This window comes from Periplaneta americana, chromosome 15 (assembly GCF_040183065.1).
Source record: "Periplaneta americana isolate PAMFEO1 chromosome 15, P.americana_PAMFEO1_priV1, whole genome shotgun sequence".
NCBI classification, from domain to species: domain Eukaryota; kingdom Metazoa; phylum Arthropoda; class Insecta; order Blattodea; family Blattidae; genus Periplaneta; species Periplaneta americana.
In genome coordinates this window covers 152728545-152750536 of record NC_091131.1, presented here as the reverse complement: position 1 = coordinate 152750536, position 21992 = coordinate 152728545, and the positions used below count along the sequence as shown (strand labels likewise).

The 21992-nt window shown below is 36.9% G+C and overlaps 1 protein-coding gene across 1 annotated transcript; it reads left to right on the top strand.

Moving 5' to 3' along the window:
• The first annotated feature begins 226 nt into the window (after positions 1-226).
• Positions 227-19215, top strand: LOC138715452 (hemolymph lipopolysaccharide-binding protein-like). The gene is made up of 4 exons (XM_069848371.1): positions 227-424; positions 5939-6050; positions 10353-10622; positions 17602-19215. The coding sequence occupies exons 1-4, from the start codon at positions 281-283 to the stop codon at positions 17751-17753; spliced, it is 678 nt and encodes a 225-aa protein (XP_069704472.1). The 5' UTR covers positions 227-280; the 3' UTR covers positions 17754-19215.
• Positions 19216-21992: the final 2777 nt, after the last annotated feature.

Here is a 21992-nt window from a genome sequence, read left to right as displayed (position 1 = left end):
TTTCGCGTATTTCTGAAACACTCTGCATTATTATACTAACTTATATTAAACTTTCATTACAATTAATTTATTTTAAGCTTCAACATTCTGTACGTGCATATTAAGAAGATTCTACAGCAGTCACATGAAATAATAATTACTCCCATCTGGTTACTAGATAATAACAGATAATCTGGATAAGAGAGTTTCTTAAGTCTATGTGGCCTTATAAAAGCCTGTCCCAACATTGGAACTGTCAGAGAAATCAACAGCGTTTAGATAAGAGGTCGCTTTAGAAGAAATGCTGCTGTATGCAGGAGTGCTTCTGTGGGCTGTCGATGTGTCTATGGGAAGTACGGATCTACAATGCTCATCAACGCAAGCCGATTTGCTCAATTTCTCCATCACCAGCAACAAGAATGAGACTGGACATTGGGTCGCTAAGGTATTATTGCACTTTCTGTTTTTTTTTTTTTTTTTTTTAAGTTTAGGCTACGTTAAATGATATTTAGCTACGATTTATTGATTTATCAATGATGTGGTAGTGGTAGCATTAGGAATAGTAATAACTGGAGCCCGGATTTTATATAATATGAAAATGAGACATATGTACATACATATGTAGCTAAAAATGGAAAAATATGTAAATTAGGCACTCAGAAGCAAAGTGATACAAGTGACATTTAATAAGTTTTGAGACAAATGTCTTTGAAGTTGAAAAGAAAATTTAAAAAATCTGTTATAGGACTATGTAGCTGTAAATTTACAGTTGTATATGTTGGTACCTGTTTTTTTTTAACTTCTAAATAGAAATTATCTATGCTAAAACAGTTTAGGTAAAATTGGGTCCTAAAGTCACTTGTATTATTTTTTATTTATTAACAGGGTTACAATGTAAACTACATCTTCCTGTATCCAAAGTGTTTAAATTCTTATCTTCTTCCTCCATTCTTCTCTTGCCTCCCAACCCCATTCTTCCAAGCCTCTTGCCCCGGGTATTTTATTTCCCCGGTATCCTCCATATCTGACGAGCATTCCCCTATCCGCCACCTGGGGAGGCACCCGATGGGAGACTAGCAACTCTACACTGGTTGTACTATTTTGCCACGGAAATATTTTTGTGGAGAAGTAATATAAGTGCAAGGATTTTCATTACTTGTATGTTATTTAAAAGAAGAACAAAAACATTGCTTACAACATTGAAACATTCCTGTCTTAACAGCATTTGAGCTTTCTTATTATCATATTATGACACAAAATGTGTCTATATAACCGAAAGAAGTGGGTCAAGAATATTTTTAATTTTCAATGAAATTCAGCCTTAGTCACTGTCCATTACGTCACTAGCCTCATCTGAATACGTCACAACTCTCTCTGCTGCAACATCTGTGTTTCTGCCATGAAGTGCATCTGTAGGCCTCCTACCGCGAATATTCCTTGAACTTCCTCTCCGATGCCCTCTTCCACGTCCACGTCCTGCAGTCCTTATTATAGGCCCTCCTCATGCTTCAGGCCATCAAAGAAAGAGTGGTGTATGGGTGGGATGAATTTCTTTAGCTCTTGCAAGTTGCTCCACTTAGCAGAAGTTATCCTTATTGGATCACTGTATAGTTGGTCCAGCTCAATGTGTGCAGGCCTTCCACGAAGATGTTTCGAAAAATCACCGCTGTAATATATTACCTCTCTCCATTATGGCAAATGAATTAGTCAAAAACAGAAGAAACGCAACAACGCAATGTAAACAACACACTTGTATTAGTGTGCCTCTGAGTCAAAACTCTGTATGCCAGGCCTGCACAAGGTTTGCGCTCTCCGAGCTGGCTCACAGCTCATGAGCGGAATGCAGATATTAGCTGCGCTCTGTATAAGGGTGGACTGGAAGAAGGGGTGATCTCATACAAAATATACACAAAGGAAGTACTATTACGAGTGTTTATGAAATGAATTCCCGTTCAATGTTTGCAAAACTATTTTGGACTATTATTAATTGATAAAGAAATATTTATCTTACAGAAATAATAAAAATTCTATATCTACTTAAATGTACAATATCATTTTGTTATATTTTTATTTATCAGTACATCAAAACGAGGTTTTATGCTGTTGGCAGCTGGAAGGAACAGTAGCCTACTGATCGTAATGAAACATCAGTTCGATGTCTGCCTTTATTAAAGTTGATTATAGAAAACAGTTGCTCACAAATATAAATGTTGAGCCAAACATAGCAATCATTTTCAAAGCCAGCCTGTGTACATAGTCATGGATATTATTGCTAATGTTTAGTCTTGTAAAACTCAACCAGGCTGGTAGTATTATTCAAAAGATCTTTAGCCCTTAGGTCACATATCAATAAGAAGATCAATAAGTTCGAGCTGTAAATCGTTAAATGTTAAATGTTATGTTCCGTCTTTTAGATTCCTCCGTACTATACTGTAGCAGTAGGTAAGCAACGTGAAACAGTTACTGAGAATAGGCCTACACACTGCACTCCTCTAGATAGCTGAGTGGTCGTTTCCCTATCCTCTACCTATAGCAAGTCTGTCATTCCTCTCCATTTCGGAGAGCGGTAAACATGGCTCACCCGCTCCGAAGGAGCGCGCGCGCTCGTTGAGCGCTGTTTGTGCAGGTATGCTGTATGCATGGTAATACAAGAGTTAAGCCAACAGGGAACAGCACTGACTGGAACTGCACTTATATTACTTTTTCTCTGAACAGAAGTGACATTAAAGATTTAGAATATACACTTATCTCAATATTTACAAAAATGTCACTTGCATCACTTTGCTTCTGAGTGCCTCAAATATGTAATAAATAAAAAAATATGTAATTTAAAATCTAGGCTTTATTAGATGTATTTTTGCACACTGATAAAAATTACAGGTTCACATGTGATTCAACCTCATTTAATTATTGTTTGGAGGCGCAATTAATAATTAAATATTTTTCCATATTTTCTGCTGTCATTGATCGTCTCGTCAATGGCAACCCATACGTAGGAATCATCAAGTTCAGCTCTAATCGTTTCCATTGTGTCAGTGTAGCAGGAGTTCAAATAATTTTTCCAGAGTGTTGATTCATGCCAAATATTCAAGTTGTAGTATTTACGTATGAATGCTTAAAACTTTGGAACTCCAAGTATATACCCTGGTATGTTTGCAGCAACCACTGCCCTACACAAATCTTTATTAAATTCACTAGTAGAAGACGAAGAATGTTTCAGCACCACTTGTGTAAGAATAACATGTTTCTTTTCGATGGAGCACGTTTTTTATTTCTCACATGAAGTCAATTTTTAAATGCTGTTCTAATTCTGACTTCATGGAGCACCCAATGCGTTTGTCACTCATTTTGCATAGTACGATTTTACCATCGTAGTAAAGGAATCGTTAATCGAAATCCAGTCTTTTAATTTGGATGCGAATGACAGTAGACTAGCTACTTGTAGCACTTGATGTCAAAATAAGCTTCTCAAGAAAACAGAAAAAAAAAAAAAAAAACTATCGTTTTCTTTTAGAGCAACTGATTGGGGGTGTTTGTGCGAAACGGTCATACCCACAGGGTAACTTTCAGTCTTTACTTCACCGCGTTAACAGTACAATTACCCACCCTTCTTACTTTACGTTACTTCTTAAGGGATATACAAACTATTAGCATTGCAAAGAGATGTCCATTTTTTGACAGAACACGTTATTATTTTAAACTATTAAATTATATTTATGCACTAGAGACGAAGGGATAAGCTTTATAATCAAATTTAAAACGTATAACTTAAGAATTAAGTAGAGGGAAAATTGGTGAAAAAAAATGTGTATTCTTTCAAAATATGCAATATCCTTCAAAATATGTAACTTAAAAATATGTAATATATGCCAAATATTCATTATGCACCAAAATATGTAAAAATATGTAACTTCGGAATAATGATCTCTTTGATATGATTCGCCGACATTTTAGCTTTCTTTATAGCTACATATATAGGAACAAAATATGTAATTACATAAAATCCGGGCTCTAGTGATAACAGTAGCTACTAATGGTATGCTTAGTACCTGTAATACGTAGTAGTAGTAGTAGTAGTAGTAGTAGTAGTAGTAGTAGACTAGTACTAGTAGTAGTAGTAGACTAGTACTAGTAGTAGTAGACTAGTACTAGTAGTAGTAGCAATAGTAGTAGTAGTAGTAGTAGTAGACTAGTACTAGTAGTAGTAGTGGTAGTAGACTAGTACTAGTAGTAGTAGACTAGTACTAGTAGTAGTAGTAGTAGTAGTAGACTAGTACTAGTAGTAGTAGACTAGTACTAGTAGTAGTAGTAGTAGTAGTAGTAGACTAGTACTAGTAGTAGTAGTAGTAGTAGACTAGTACTAGTAGTAGTAGACTAGTACTAGTAGTAGTAGACTAGTACTAGTAGTAGTAGTAGTAGTAGTAGACTAGTACTAGTAGTAGTAGTAGTTCATTTCTATTTATATTAGCCCTCTTGAGGGGAGGGACATGGGCTGAAAATTGCCCTTGCACGTAGGCTGCGTCGGTGGGTTCATTGTACCTTCTGGATGAAATGCTGTGCATAACCTAAGGCTCCTCGCGCTACTTATTCCCTAAGGGCCTCCTCCAAATTTCCCTTCAGCTTAAAAAATCCCTTTACCTTTCAGCGTAGGCATCATATCGGTCCCTCAATCCTAGGTACCACTAGCACTATGAGCCCCAGGGGAGAAGCCACGGTACACAGCACTACCACTAGCAACCAATGACCGCTCGTTCACGGTCAGACATGCTAACCGTTACTCCACAGCGGTATACTGTACTTATTTAACAACGTTTTCAACTTCGAAGGTCATTTATCGTCCAAGTTCAACATGGACGGGAAACAGTCGACAAATTTTGTCTGGATCCCTTTATAAGGGACGGAATTATTTCCCAATATTTGCTGATGTTGAGACATCATTTTATAAACTGAAAACTGTGCTCTCTAATATAAAGCGTATCATGACAGAAAGAGAAACTACAGAAGCGCTTGATTACAGAGTTGTTTCCGATCTCTGATAACGAATTTGAATGACATCATGTGCGTCAGGAGTCACACGACAGCTGAATTGTGGCGCGAGGTGACAGACCAATAGTGAGTGATCTCATAGTCAGAGTGCACGGCGACTCACAGCAGAAATTCCCAAGAAAATCGAGCCTTTTTGGGAGGGGTACATTACAACCCTTTCCAATGCCAAGTACAGTTAAGTGAAAATAAAAGAAGCCTGCAATAAACGAGATTTCGTTATTTCCAAGAAAGGCATCTTCTGTGTACTTAATAAGATTGGTAAAGCTCGACTGGAATTAATTTGTATCATCTTGTGGGGTGCGGCGACTTGTGACGGGGGGTGGATTTGCTTGCTTTTTCCGCTCTGGAATTAATCCTATCCGAGCTTTGCTAGTCTTATTAAGTACATGCAAGATGCCTTTCTTAAAAATAACGAAACCGCGTTTTTTGCAGGCTCCTATGATTTTCACGTAACTGTACTTGGCATCAGAAAGAGTTGTTATGTAGGCTCGATTTTCTTGGGCATTGCTACTGTGATACACCGTGCACTCTGATTATGAAATCACTCACTACTGGTCTGTCACCTCTCTCCGCAATTCAGCTGTCGGTGTAATTCCTGATGCACATGATGTCATTTAAATTCGTTATCAGAGATCGGAAACAACCCTGTATGTCGTGTAACCAGTTGCTTTATACTCGTAAGTAGAGCAACAACTTTGATAAAACATTTACTATATCCAGAATATTTTCTGCGATATTAATAATTGGTATAGAAATGTTCATATGTAAATAATATATTTAATAATATTTTTTTGCGTATTTCAACTGTTTGAAATGCCATTTTCCCTCCTTAATGTAAGACTTACTGACGCCTAAACTTTCTGTCTCTACACATAACAATAAATTAACTTCGAACTACATTATATCATTGCAGGTAAACCTCAAGCATGGAGACAATTATGGACTACCCTTGCATGTAAACGTTGACCACACTGCAGTCCTGTGTGAACGTTCTGATTCTGTCTATATAGTCGCTACTATTTCAGGTATAGATTTCACTTCAATCCTCAGTTGTAGTAAATTAACATTATTTTTAGAGTGCAAATTATTTCATTTCATATACAATACATAGTTCCTGGTCGAACGTTTCCTTCAGTACCAAGTATAAAAAAGATAGTACACAGACATATAGCGAAATGAAAGTAATTGTTTTCAAGGACCTCGCATTATTTTCTTTTAGTGCTGTTAATATTGAACTACATAAAATGCATGAATAAATTATGAGACATTCATTTTGATGGTCAGTGATCCCCCTTCATCTCCCATTATGTGTATATGACCAATAAATGTAGATTTAATGTATCATACTCATAAGTAAAGGGCGGAAAAATGTGCGTTATGCCTTAAGTTCAGTATCAACGGACTATACTGTTGTCATTCACTCACGTAAAGAGCGGCAAGAGAGTACAGTCTGGTAATGAGAACCTCATCACTCCATTCAATCGATCTATAAATACTGGAATGAAGTTGCAATATAGTTATGATGATTTAAAAACTTACCTCAAATGTTAACTGCCACCGCCTGGATGATTAAAGGATGCATTATACTGACCCACAACATACATGCGTAAATTATCGAAAGAGAAAGTTCGACGTCTCTCATTCAATAAGTTTATCAACATCGAAAGCTTCTTTCCGTGTCACAAGATGTTAGAGGTGCAAATGAAGAAAGCGTCGTAGTATGTCGTTTTTGCCTCCACTCAAAATGTTGCACATAACTGTATAACCGGTATTTTTTTTTTTTTTGCAGAATTTGTGGAATTTTTATTTCACCTCTTCACCTCTAAAATGTGGATTATTAAGTTTCTTGACCGGAATATTTGCAGAAGTCATTTTACATAAATCCACATTAAATTCAGATCGTGTATGCTTTTCATTATTTGATATCGAAGACCTTTGTACGTTTTTGGTATTTTTCTTGCTGTTACAATGCGGCTCTATGTAATATTTCCTACGTATTTTAATTTCACATTTTCGCAAGACACAGAAAATATGTTCCCCTTGCGGAATCAAAATTTCTCTTCCGTATTTGTTTCTTAGACTGTTTAATTCCAAATCCTTCGACTTAGATATTTTAAATTACTTTTATACAATACTACCACCTGCACAAAGGCAATAAACAATAATTTAAATACATAATATTTTAGGAGAAAAATTCGCTCCGGCACCGGGGATCGAACCCGGGTCCTTGGTTCAACGTACCAAGCGCTCTGACCACTGAGCTACGCCGAATTCAATCCTCCTTCGATGTTTCCCTTTGTGGCCTGACTCCAAGTTAGGCATATATATGTTGTGTGTCAACATATATTATATATGCCTAACTTGGAGTCAGGCCGCAAAGGGAAACATTGAAGGAGGAGAATTCGATCCGGTGCTGTGGATTGAATTCGGCGTAGCTCAGTAGTCAGAGCGCTTGGTACGTTGAACCAAGGACCCGGGTTCGATCCCCGGCGCCGCAGCAAATTTTTCTCCTAAAATATTAAGTGTCAATATTAGGCCTACAGATAAATTCTGTAGGATAAATTTATATATATATATATATATATATATATATACATATATACATAATATTCTCTTAGCTACCAGTGCATAATTGCGGATTCCCGGCCAACAAGTCGCTCAGCTGAGTGCGCTCCTAGTATAATGGCAGTTGACATTGGACATATACGTCAACATATATGCCTAACTTGGAGTCAGGCCACAAAGGGAAACATCGAAGGAGAAGAATTCGATCCGGTGCTGTGGATTGAATTCGGCGTAGCTCAGTGGTCAGAGCGCTTGGTACGTAGAACCAAGGACCCGGGTTCGATCCCCGGCGCATGGAGCGAATTTTTCTCCTAAAATATTAAGTATCAATATTACAGATAAATTCTGTAGGACAAATTAATATATATCTATAATATAATTTAAAAACCTGGCTTTCTTTCCCTTTCGACTAGAAGCTGACACTGAAGATCATTTGTTGGTTCCTACTTGTACTGTCGCCCTTTCGTAGTGTATTTATGTTATTGCGCTTGTACAGGGACATCATTTTATTTTTACTTCAATTTTTATTGTACCTGCGTTTCTAAATGTACTTGACTCCCACCCCTTTCACTGATGTCCTTGCTAACGTCAGCCACACAAACTTACGGCAGGTGTTGCTAGCAGTGAAGTAAATAGTACAGAGTACAGTGTGTCAGAAATATGTTGCGTTTTCTATAGAAGAAAGAGCTTATATTATTGAAGTTTATTTTCACACAGGTATGTGTAGCATAACTAAATTTATCTGTGTGGACTGAGCACAAGTGAAGATTAGAGTTACCGAAAGTACGGTACCCTATAATATGGTACGGTACTTAACAGCATTATTTAAACAAGAGTTTTGTTTTACTGTTTGTAAGTACGAAGGACGATGATGAAAACTGGAATATTACAATAGGCTATAACCGAATGTGAACAACAGTTTTTTCACAATTTCCTGATTACACCATTACGGAATATTTTCGTAGAAATGTAATTAATCTGGTAGATAAGTTTAGAAACAGAGTGCACAGAAAGGAAGAAAAGTGTAAGATGGCCAACAAAGGTGACAGAAGATGCTGTAGAAGATACTAGAGAAAGGATGCAGGGAAGTCCTAATAAGTCAGTCAAGAAGTTAGCTGTAGAAATTTGGGTTTCTTACGTTTCAGGAATAAATTAGGTTAGTATATGCTGAATAAAGTAGACATTACATAATGAATGTAATTGCCTGAAGAGTTGAGTTTATGAAAAAAATTGTTGCTATTCTACTGTTTTTTGATAAAATACCGTAAAAGTAATGATCAAACTGAAAATCATAATACTGTATTTCCCTGTAACATAAATGGATACACTACTTTTCTCTCCTCCTGTAGCTAGTAAAATGATTTGTTTATATATTGCACTAGCAACTCCAAACTCTTGTAATGGAAGGGGGGGGGTAACAGTGTTTCCAAGTATAGCCAGGTTAATGTTAAAAATGTTGGTAAAAATAAAGTGATGTCCCTGTACCTGTGACATCATCCATACTTCAGACCAAACTAGCCTGTATCGCGTGGTACCGCACATTTTTCCGTCCTCTACTTATAAGTATTTAAGTCTACCTTCAACTTCCACAAGCAATTTCAGAATGCGTGTTCTAAAAAAAATCACAAGAAATAAATGTTCACGTTAATGTTCAGGTTTATTTTAAGGTAAAAAAGCGCATCTTACACACACAAAAATAGGTATATCTTTCGATACGTTGCGAGTTTTTGTCAAATAATCGGCAATGTAAGTCCAAACTCAACTCTCCTGAAAATCCACCATTTTTCCCCCTCATTTAAAACTCTCATTTCATGTCCATAAGACTTAAAGATAGAATGCTGAAATAAGTCAGAAAGAACTACCGGGCCCTGTGCAATAAATTAATTATTCAAAACCATTGCTGAATGTTAATATCCAAACGAAAAATACATTAATATGTGCATGCTGAGTCTGAAAGTATGGATAATAAAAGTGACATAAAGAAGAAATGAACGAAACTTAGCTGGTAAAATTAATTAAAATTAACTCACAAGCAAACATTCTGATGGGGGCAGATAAAAAAGTTAATTTTTTTTCTTTCACCATGTTAATAATGTCAAAAGACGTTCTTATACAAATTTTGGCCACTTGACCGCAATTACGAGAGCCGTAAAAAAATAAGTTCGCCAGGGACCGTTAACAGAAAGAAAACACAATTTCATTGAAAAAATTTATTTGAACATATACAGTAATTGTTGAGCTATTTTTCAACATATTCTCCACCGAAATTGAGACATGTGTCACATCATGGGATCGACAGAGAGAATCACACTGCTGTCCAACGCTGGTTCCGATCCCAGGCGGCTGACTTCTACGACACAAGGATACAAAAATTGATCCCATGGTATGACAAATGTCTCAATTCCAGTGGGGGGTATGTTGACAAATAGCGCAAAAATTGCTGTATCTGTTTCAATAAATCTTTTCATGCAATTTTGCTTTTTTTTTTCCTGTAATCGGCCCCAAGAAAAATTACTTTCTGGATGGCCTCGTAATTGTGGTCGAGTGACCAAAATTTGTGTAAGCACTTTTTTTTTAACATTATTGACATGGTGGAAGAAAAAATTTTAACTTTTTTATCTGCCCCCATCAGAATGTTTGCTTGTCAGTTGATAAAAAATACTAGTAATTACGAAACAAGTCAAAGACAATTTTCTGTTTAATATTTCTTTGCGAGAATAATGTTTGCACAATCCTCTGTAGTTTTCTTCTTGTTCCTAAAGCACCTCCACGAAGTCCGAGCGCCGGCTACGAGTTGCTGCCAGGTCTGGGGTACTACAAGTTCCACACGGACTACAAGAACTGGTACGACGCTCGTAAGACGTGCATCCAGGAAGGAGCGCACCTAGCCGTCATCAACTCGGAGACCGAGAGCAAAGCCTTGCTTAAATTATGGTTACCCCATCCCAAAATGTTCAACGACTGGAGGAACGACTGGGCCCACATAGGCTTTCACGATCACTATACCGAGGGACAATTCGTCACTATTTTCGGTAAGTTTGAAGTTTGTGTAATTGGAGGCAGGTTGGCTACTGAGGCACGTTGGCACACCAATTTTATTTCAGTAGTTAAGCGACGGATTGCAGCACCACGCAGACGTTATGATCCCTGCTTTATAAAGCACGCTCCACGGAAGTTCAGTCCTTTGTGGGATGCTGTAGAAGAAGAAAGCCATAGTTGTTTTTGCAGCAATCTAAGTAAATTTTCACTATCTCGTGATTATTTTTACAGGGTACACATGTAATAGTGAAATTTAAATACATCGTTGGAAAGTACATTTAAATGGCTCTATTAATTTCATTTCGATAATTCATTATTCAAATTAGCAATTTTAAATCCAAATTAAATAACTAGACCAGTGGCAAGTTGGCACAGTTGTGAGGGGCAGATTGGCACGGTGTGTAACCTAACCCGCTGTATTACTTTAAATTACTACATAAATTATAAAGGGACATAATTTTATTTTTACTTCAATTTTTGTTGTACCTGAGTTTTTTAATGTACTTCACTCCCACTCCTTCTACTAGTAAACTTCCAATCGTCCTCCACACAGAACCAAGGCCGCGTATGCAGTCAATGTGCCTTACGGTGATACTAAACAGTACTGAGTTACTTAGTATAGTACGTTCTATGAATATATTCGCGTTTTTCAGTGACGAAAGAGTTTTCAATATTGAATCATATTTTCGTACAGGTGCTGTCGTCCGTTTGCCTACGTCGTATCCCGATTTTTCCCCACCTACTTCTGCACTCCTCTCTGTAAAGGCTAATGGCCGGGCTGTCTTAGCTCTTTTCTGAAAACATTAATTTCTGTTAGGAATTGGACGTCTACGTAATATTATACAACTGTTTAAAATAACTTAAATAAAAGGACCTCCTTCCTTTCTACGACCCTGCGATGTAACTACTTGGATGGAAAGTAGATAGCATGTCTAAGTAATTATATCTTTTCGGATCGGGCAGAAGTGAAGATTGAATTTACAGTATGTCAGGTAGTCTTTTATAGATTAGGTACAGAATTATTTCCACATGAGTTACTAGTACGAAGAACGAAACTGCTAATTGGAATTAGGTACAATAGTCTATAGTGCGATAATATGCACAAAAGAACTGAAGCCTGTATCAAAATGAATGGCCATCATTTTCAAAAATGTGTTTAAATATCCATATAATGATTATTTTTCAATTTAACTTAATTCTCTAAATTGTACGCTAATGTGCTGTAGACAGTATAATAAACACTGCATAATGAATACGTCCACATGGACAGCTCAGTTCGTGAGTAAAAACACTCATTGTTAATACAGTACTGTATTTTGATTAAACAAAAACCTAATGAAAGTTATCAAATTCAAAATCGCGATATTTCTTAGTTTACGTAAATGGATGAACTACTTTTCTTCTCTCCTATACCTAGTAAAGTGATTTGTTTGTATTTTACGCCAGTACCACCGAACTCCAGTCATGGAAGGGGGTAGCAAAGGTATAGCCAGGTTAATATTAGAAATGTTAGTAAAAATAAAATGATGTCTCTGTACAATACATAATTTACTTATTCATACAATTTGTGATTATATAAGTTCAATTTAATTGATTGTAAGTGTTAAAAATATATGTTAATTGCAGTGGATGAGAAAATGAGGACTTGTAAAAAAAATTGACAGAGTAAGTCCTTCTTCTGATATGATGCTATGAGCTGTCAGGGCTGTAAAATTAGAAAACAGAAGTGTGGCCAAGGATTTTAATATCCCATTCCGGACTCTCACTTGATATTGTATTTGTATTAGAGCTACGGATGAGGACACAAAGGGAAAATTGTCTATTGCGATACTTACTGACTCTCCAGGTAAGAGAGCATTAGAGGAGAGAAAATCGAAAAAGAATAATGAATTTGTTCAACAAAAAATACAAGAGGAGACTTTAGTAGTGAGAAAAGAAATCTTAAGACCAGACGAAAGACAAAGAATAATTCAAGAAGGGAAAGTAACGAGGAAGATAGAGAGACATATTGCATGTATTGTGTTAAATCCAGGGGCGGCTCGTCCATAAGAGCTGCGGAGCTGCAGCACTCCCTGCTTTGACAGGAAAATAATAATATTTGTTTTAATTTGTAGAAGAATTGTTACAGCTTTTATTGGTAAAATGCTTTATATTTCATCTGGCTGGGAATATGTACTATTATCTTATGCATAATCTTTTTGTGCGTCGACTGTATTGGAATTGACACTGCATTCAAAGTCGTCCTGGGATCTGCAGGGTGGGACATCTCGTAAGAGAGTGTGTCTTGCTTGGTCAGGGGGTAGAGAGGTGAAGGGAAGCAGAGGGAAACTGCCGCTGTTAAAACCCATATTTCGCTGCAGTGGCTTGCAGAGCCAGGCCACAAGGGAAGATCTTTCCTCCACCCCCACGTCGCTATTGTAATACTACGTCAAATGGATTCTCCATTCCCTTGAAACTTAATGACATTTTTATTTTCTTTTCACATACTTATTGTTGTAGAATCTTATCGAGTTAATATAACAAAATTAATATATTTTTTTGCCTTATTGTTACGTATATATCCAGTCTCCAGTAGAACCTTAGGATTTGCCTTAACTCAAAATGATTGCACGAGTAGAATCCTTTTGCTATAGCACGTAAAATACGAAAGAGACTTCTTTTCCAATTTGAGAACATTACTGACCATCATTATATCTGAGTGTTGCTTTGGTGTGACGTCTTAGTACCGTAACTTAACCAGTGCAAATGTGCAAGCATGAGAGTGTGTGAATTACAGAATATTAATTTTATTTTTCTCAACTTTCCCTCGCGGAGAAGATTGATGTAATGAAGTGAAATTACAGGGTCGTCCGTTACCCGACTTAAATCTTACTCAAGCTTCATCCAGCCAAAATAGTGCATATACAGTATGTAAGGAAGTATAACAATGAAATTTACGCTAAGCATTTGTGGTTACGTGGATGTGAACAAAAAAAACATTCTGTATTTTGTTTTCCTTGCCTCCTCTTCGGTGATGATACTGCACAGACTAGGAGTGGTGTGACAGATTTAGGACGTTTGCCCCTAAAAATTAAAAATCACGAAACTTCGCAGTCTCGTCTGAAAAATGTTGTTTCATTGGCTACGTTAGGAAAAACTAATATTGCTGCGCAATTAAGTGAAATGAACAGAACAAACATTCTCAAACATAATCAAGAAAAAATCGTGAAATTATTTAAAAAATATTGATTGTATCAAATTTTGTGGCCAATATGAACTTCCCCTTAGGGGATATGATGAAAAAACGATTCGAAGAACTCTGGTGTATTTCGTGAGTAATCTGAACGAGTCTCTCACAAATCATTTGGAACATGTCACTGTTTAAAGGTAATTCTAAAACAATTCAGGATGAACTGGTAGATTGCATGTTGAGTATCTGCCGATTTGAAATTCAGACTGAAATCGATGGTATCAGTTTTTTTTAGCGATTATGGCAAATGATGCCATAGACACCTCCCAACTAAGTCAGGAAGTTTTGATTTTTCGATATGTAGTGCATTTATTTTTGTCCTATACTTATTAGTAATGGTATCAAGAAGTGAAATTTGTATGTACGAAAATCTACTGCAGCTCCCCCAATCCACTAGTTCACGAGCCGCCACTGGTTAAATCTTATTCAGAATGTGCACCAGGTGAAGGGCGGATACAGTGTCTGGAGTGTAAATTATGTCACGTAAAAATGTTACAGATGGGAACAGAAACTTTGTTTGCATAAACTCCTCGGATATTTTTTATAAGACAATGTGATATATAGTCATTTACAAGTTGAAAATTAATTTTTCTACCTTGTTTTTCTAGGATTCAGTTCTTCTTTTATCAGAATGTTTAATGGTTATATATTTATGTGTGTCCGCCGAGTTAGCTCTGTGGTAGCGTGTCTGTCTCCAGACTAGCCGGCCCGGGTTCGATCCCCGGCGGGGTCAGAAATTTTCATGTAAAATTTCTACCTCGGGACGGACTAGGAGAGATGGCGGTGCACAACTTCTAATCACTAAATTGTTCACCAGATACAACCTGGGTTAAATCCCAAATCTCTCCGTAGTGCATATGAAGAGAAGACATATGTCACTGTTGATAGTGATTCGTCCGTCCGTCGGATGGGGACGTTAAGCCTGGCGGACCCCTTGGTGCTATTCGACAGGAGTAGGCTACGTGCCGGCACCGGGTTTCCCCTTCGCCCTTCTCCATCTTCATCGTCACCACTCATTCGATACACTACACTTACACATACATTCACCCTAGAATACACTCCACAGATTCACATCATGTACAGTGTGGCCCGCCGAAGTTGTGTGAAACTATAAAAATGGGTCACAGTCCTGCCATCTATCCGCAATATGCGGAACCCGAATCACGTAAAGTGAAGTGGGTAGGCATTGGGTACATACATATTTATGTGTTTATCATATTGAGTCATTTCCCTGTGTAAAGAAATAAATTCTAAATTTAAGAAAATTCAGTCTTATACAAATCGCGGTGAAATCTAAATTCAAATATGTTTCCACATAGCCAAAAAGCCATGTAGAACGACCAACTTGGAGGATTTCATAAAATGCTATACAAATTACAGAAAAAAAAATGAAACGTAAAATTTGAGTCAACCTGCTTCCCTCTCCACTATCATAAGAACCCTCAAAGACAAAGTTTTAGAGTTTTACAGTTCTCTTACAGTCCCCACATCACTTTATGATATGAATGCAGCTAAGTAGTAGTAGTAGTAGTAGTAGTAGTAGTAGTAGTAGTAGTAGTAGTAGTAGGCCTATTGTTATATTTATTGGCGTTATAAAGGTAGGTGGTTGTAATTGTAATTCTCACGAGCAATCAATATGCTTGACTTAGGGGCTATGAATACATTCCATCTTTGCTCAAGATAATGGCACTATTGTCGATGGCTTAAAGTTTATGTTTATGTTAAAAAATTCTAAAATATCCAGCTTATTAAAATAGAATCGAGAATCATAAATAACATCTATTTTTTTTTTCGTCGTTGGTAACTCTATAGCATCTATTAGATGCTTTATAGTTGTGCTAACAGATGGAGTTACTTGTCAACAATGTGACGCTGAAACGTGTGTTCAAGTTACTGCCCAGCGACAGTCTTGATGTATTTTTATATTTGAGATGATTGGTTAATTAATATTAACCCACTCACAATCACACTCACATTCATACAAATTTCCAGACTCTAGACACCCAGGAAATTCTTCTTCAAGAAAAATTCACTGATAGCCGAGCCCGGGAATCGAACCCGGGACCTCCTGATCTGGAAGTCAGCATGCTGACCAACAGACCACTTCTGTCATCATTATCATCATCATAAACACGACAGCCGTATGTGAACCTTCTTTTTCAAAAGTTCACTATTCTTCTCTATTCATGCCATAGACCTCCAGTCCTTAATTTCCAGACTCCCTATATCTCTTCTCACACAGTCGTCCCATCTCAGTTTTGTTCTCCAGCTTTCTTAGTCCGTTCTGGCGTTATATTGAATACATTCTTTATTATTTCATTATCATTGGTACCTAATAGATTTCCAGTCCATTCCAACCTTTTATTCTTTATGCCTCCAACAACATCTTGTTCATTAAAATAATTTGTAGATTCCAAAGTTGTATTTCCTTTTTCATACCCCATTTTCTTGCATTGGGCCAAAAATGTATCTCAAAATTCTTGTTTCAAATGTTCTTAGATTTCTTTAATGAGATTTTAAGAATGGTCAAGTCTCAGAGGCATATAACAGAACTGATCTCACTAAAATCTCATGCTTCATAATTTTAATGTTTCTAGATATTAACTGTAAGTTTAGATATTTTCTGAGATCATGAAAGTATAAATGTCCAGAGAATATCCGTTTCTATCACACTTCTGTTATCCATCACTAAGCTGCGGATTTTTAGGCACTAAAAACACTTGAAATGGGCAGGCAAAATAGGCATTCAAAATTCTAAAATAGGCATTTAAAAAAGGCACTAACAAATTTCTAATTCTCAACGGCTAACACGACAATAGCGTAGCATTATACACTACTTTCTATAGTAATGTCATTATGGCAGTGAATAATTAAATATTTGTCCAAATGTTGTAATGAGAACTGATGTCTATTGTCTGTAAGAATGTTCTTAAATTGGGAGAAACTCCCTTCCACTTCACATGAAGTGATGAGGCAATACTTCAGGGATCCAATCTCAGCTGGGGACCAAACCAGTGGAAATGCAGTAATGTCAATGTACTGTATTTTCCAATCAGTGCTTCTGATGACTTTTGCTTTGGCATAAATCTCCACGATATACCTCACGTATTACAGCAGAAAACTCAACTCCATACTCAATTCACAAACTCACAAAACGGATACACAGTTTAAAACAACTACCCTAGTCAACTACGGTTCCACAATGATTCATGTGGCTTTCGAAATACATTTTCTCTTATTGGTTGATTTTAAATTATTCGATTTCTCCGCGCTCTGCTGGCAGTAAAACGTAACACACAGAATTATCGATAGTTCTATATCACTTCCCTCTGCTAGATAAAAAAGAAACAAATTACAGATTCAAAAAATATCAATAGAATGGTCAGTAAATTCAAGTATAATATATAATACGGATATTTAGGCAACTTTGAGGCATTTATAAGCAAATAGGCATTTACTAGTGAAATAGGCAATTATAGGGACTATAGAATTCGCATATAATACTCACAATGTCTTAAAATGGATATGTAACCTAAAATCTTCCGCCTTCAGGTTAAGGATTAAAATAGGCATATAGACATAAATCCGCAGCTGATCCATCACAATATTACAACGTGTCGAAGCCAAGGACTCCATACATAAGTACTCTAATAGTTTAATATTTGTAAACAAGACTAATATATTCTAATTTTGAAATTGTGGAACTAAAAATATCACGATGACGACAGCAACTCTTGTTTCAGATACACCTCTGAATGAAGCAGGATTCAGCAAGTGGCAACCTCCTAATCCAGATGGCGGCGATAAGGATGATTGTGGTGTGTTTCGACGAAATTTTGGTACTCTGGGGGATATTCCGTGCAGCGCCAAATTGGCATTCATCTGCGAGCAGTAACTTTTTTCATATATACAGCAAAATATTTAGTCATGTAAAGAGATTCACGAAATGATGTCCGACACTTGAGATGTATTTCAGTAAAGAGTTCATACAAACATGGGTCCCATTCTCAATGAATAACATACAGAAAGAAATGAAATCGTTGAGAAGTATTTGTAGGCTTAATCATAATCTATGAAGAGAAGTTATACAGAATCAAAACAAAACTATTACAATGTCATACGAATATTTCTTTAAATTAACACAGGTATACAATATAATAGTAGTTTTTTAAGTTACGGTACAATGAATTTTTATAAATTGTAACTGGAAAGGAAGTGATACATTCACTTCACATAAAGGTAGTAGATATAAATCCTAAATATTAATTACAGATCTGCATAAGGTAGAATGTATTCTGCCAGCGAGCACGGGACAGTCAACGATAGCAAAAAATGTTCATGCCCTGTCTGATTAGACGCAGACAAACTCTATGTCAACTATTTTATTACCAATTTTTTTGTATGTTAGTAGCTGTACAGATCAAAGAGCTGCAGAACAGCGCGTAGAACCGGTTTGTATTCGACCGGTCGCAGAACAACTGGCGAGGTTGAGCATCCAGCCGAATATCCGACTTTCAAACGGTTGCGCCTGATGTCTTGCTGGCTAGGCAGAACCATAGATACACATTGAAAGACACTCTTTCAGTTTTCCCAATGACGGGACTGCCTCATTGGACAAAGCATAATAAACATATTGAGTGAAAACAAAACCAGACCACAAAAGAGAAAGGAGGAGAACGAACAAAAGGGAAAATTAAGTACAGGAAAGATAATAGCATGCATATAACAGGCCTAAACATAGCAAACAAACAGATTAGATATTCGAGCAAAATTCTCCCTTTTTAGGAAACTAAGTACAGATGGTATTTTAAAATGGCAAGTGATCCTCTGATAGCGGCAAGGGAAACATCACGAATGAAGTCGTTGTTCAGCTGGAACTTCTTGCAGAAACTGGCAAAGAGGCGAGGTATTGTGCCCCTAGCGCACTTCACCATACAGGAACTCTGATGACATTTTGTAACTACATAAATGGACTAACAATTGAAGGAAATTCATTTTTCCTAATTAAAAAAAGTGTTAGCTTGAAATAGGATTAGTAATTGATTGGACACTTTGGTACATTTATCTTCATAACTAATATATAAATCAACTATAGGACACCGGTAACAACAAAGGAAATAAGCCTAATGCATAGATGAAATCTGACATGTAAACAAATTCAAGAATAAAATAAATTACAATTACTTACAAAATAGAAGAACAAATAAATACACACTTACTATTGTAACGTTCATAATTTAAACTCAAAATGCATAGGTTACCTTTGAAAGAGTAGTTGTTAATAGGTATAGCCTTTGCCTTTTAATTATTCTAAGTGGATGTATTATTATTTCAGTAATAAATAATTTTTAAGGAGATAAAAAGTTATTAACAAAAGTAAAAGCACTTTCAAGCTCTAATGATTGTAGCTTCATGATGCGTGCTGTTGCAATACCTGAATGGATGAATGAATGAATGAATGAATGAATGAATGAATGAATGAATGAATGAATGGAGAGAGGAGGAAATAACAATTCAAAGGTACACGATGATAACCTTGTCCTTGCAACGGTTCTTGGGACCTGAATGGCTGAATAATATCTTTCATGACCCAGAGCCGTCACCCGAGGAAGACTCGGAGGTTCGTTAAACCGAACATTGGACCACTCCGCGAGACGGAAGAGCTCCGCATACTGACTATAGCGCCAGGCGTTCAGTAGCAATATATCATTTCTATTTTTCGTAACCGGTTGTGCACTACTCTAGTAGGCCTACAGATTGCTATTTCGGAACGAATTGAGGTGTATGAGGATTACGTATAACCCAGTCTAGTGTATACAGGCACGAAGCTCAATACGTAGTAAATATCCATCCATAGATAGTTGCTAACCACTAGGATCGTTACTATCGCCTCATTATAGACAATGCGAAATAGTATCTGCACAGTCTATTGTTTCTAGTACCCTCATAAACACAAGCTTCGTGACTGTATACTACACTGCGATTCACCCCTTGAGGTTACTGAAGAAAAGGAATAGCGTGCATTGCTGCAATATTTCGTCTCCAGATCCTTCTGTCTATGTGTTGGGTTTGGGATTATACCTGAAACTTAGCAACATTCATCCTACCACGTTGCAAAGTGTCACTCTTCCCTTGTCTCTTTCTAGTCAGTCGTATACCTTATTTTATTTCAAGGAGTGCAGTTCGGTGGCTCCTTTGAACACCCACTTACAGATTTATGACTTCCTACACAAACACCTCTGACAATTCCATCCTGTCCCCTAGTCCCAACATTGCACAGTCGTTACAATCCTGATGACCTTCGAAATTATGCAGTGAAACTGACGGGATTCTTGGAATTCGGAAAAGATGCGGCAACTCTGCATCCACGTGGATTTGACGGGCACCTGTCAATTCTTCTGAACGAGGGTTGTGATTGGTTACTAACAAGAGAAGACAAGATTTCCGTCACAGTAAGGAAGCCATTTATTTATGACAACCAATTAGTAGGGGGCAGTAGAAGGTCTGTCGGCAAAGTCCTTTCTATGAAACTGCACTCCATGAAAAAAAATAGAGTATACTCTGTCGTTGACCAAGTAAGCTACTGAGCTATCTGCTTCAAAAACATTGACCGCTGATATTATTGTGTGTGTAATCAGTGGCGGTTCCTCGAGGGAGGGAAGGGAGGAACGTCCTCCTCACATTTTTCTTCTTTTGAAAGTAAATACCAAATGAAATATGTGCCTTGAAATTCAAGGAAGATTCGATAATTTTTCAGTTCACAGCTATAAGAAAACCTCGGTTGATCGAGTTTTAAACAATGCGCGCTCATGTGCTGCTAGAAAACTGTGAGAAAGATGCGAGATTGTTTGTGTGGAGGAAAGGCACTCCATTCCTCCTTTACTGCAGTTAGCACACATAGACAACAGCGCACTAGTGGCCAGAGAAAGAAGCAGAGTTTTAAAGCGAGTAAATGAACGGAGAGGGAGGAGATCCTCCTCTGAATCAGCGCATGGGCGGGAAATAGAAACCGGCTGGTCGTGCAGCAAGCTCGCTACCGCTGCCATCTAACGATCTTGCATTCAACCAGACTATAACACATCTAGGAGGAGGCACAATAAAAACAGTTTTAACGCAACGCTATGAAAGACACCATATAAACTCTTTTTAAAATTATAAATAAAAAATATTATTCATTGCACTTTATATAAGCTACTATTCACGGTTTGAAACTTTCAAGGATATTTGAAAGTTAAAGTTGGGTTTATATAAAACAAAGAGGAAGTAGTTCTACGTTAGTATCGTAGATCTTTTTGGCCCCTGAAATTCACTTCCATTCATTGTGTACTAGAGGCAATAGCCAAGTTGTCAGTTTTGTACAAATATATTTGAAATTGAAAGTAGTACTCCAAACTACATTATTTTTAACATAAAAAATTAATTGGCCACTGGCAACTTTGAACAATAATGGTAGTATGACTTTACAAGAACTGATATTCTTCAAAAGCATGTAATACTGAACTTTTAAAATGTACATATGGCAACACAGACCACGTGGGTGGGTGAAGTGTTCTCGCTTTCCTCAGATTATTTCTCATTCCCATTTCCGCGGTTCCGATTACGTGTTAGTAGCTATAGTCTCTTCCAACACGTGTGATGCTGTAGTGTGCGCGAAAAATGCTGCGAGGTGAATTTCCTTGTGATTGTTAATTTGTGAAATTATTCAACAATAAATGGAAGTGAAAACATTATATATTTTGGAAAATTTAAGAAACTCAGTTTACAAGAACAGATTATTGCTATACAGAAGGGAAGACCAACCCCAACACTACCTGGCCTTACATGTGTGCATGTTGGCTAATTTGTAGCATGTTTCATTCAAGAAGGTGTCATTTCGTCCTGTTACCTTCTTTCCTCCTCTTAAGAAATACGCAGGAGCCGCCACTGTGTGTAATAGTGAGAGTGTAGCCTATATACATATATTATAGCGTTAAGGAAAACCATTGGAAGTGATTCGTTGTGGTTTAGTGAAATAGTGTATGTATATGTATATATATATATATATATATATATATATATATATATATATATATATATATATATATATAATTTATTTCAAGAAATAGTCTGCCCAGGCATCCTGGGTTGCCAAAAA

Bases quoted from the DNA above. Each gene is read 5' to 3' on its own strand.
- LOC138715452 (XM_069848371.1), top strand. From the start codon at position 281: ATGCTGCTGTATGCAGGAGTGCTTCTGTGGGCTGTCGATGTGTCTATG. The intron at 425-5,938 runs GTATTATTGCAC...ATATCATTGCAG, and splicing joins CTGGACATTGGGTCGCTAAG to GTAAACCTCAAGCATGGAGA. The intron at 10,623-17,601 runs GTAAGTTTGAAG...CTCTTGTTTCAG, and splicing joins ACAATTCGTCACTATTTTCG to ATACACCTCTGAATGAAGCA.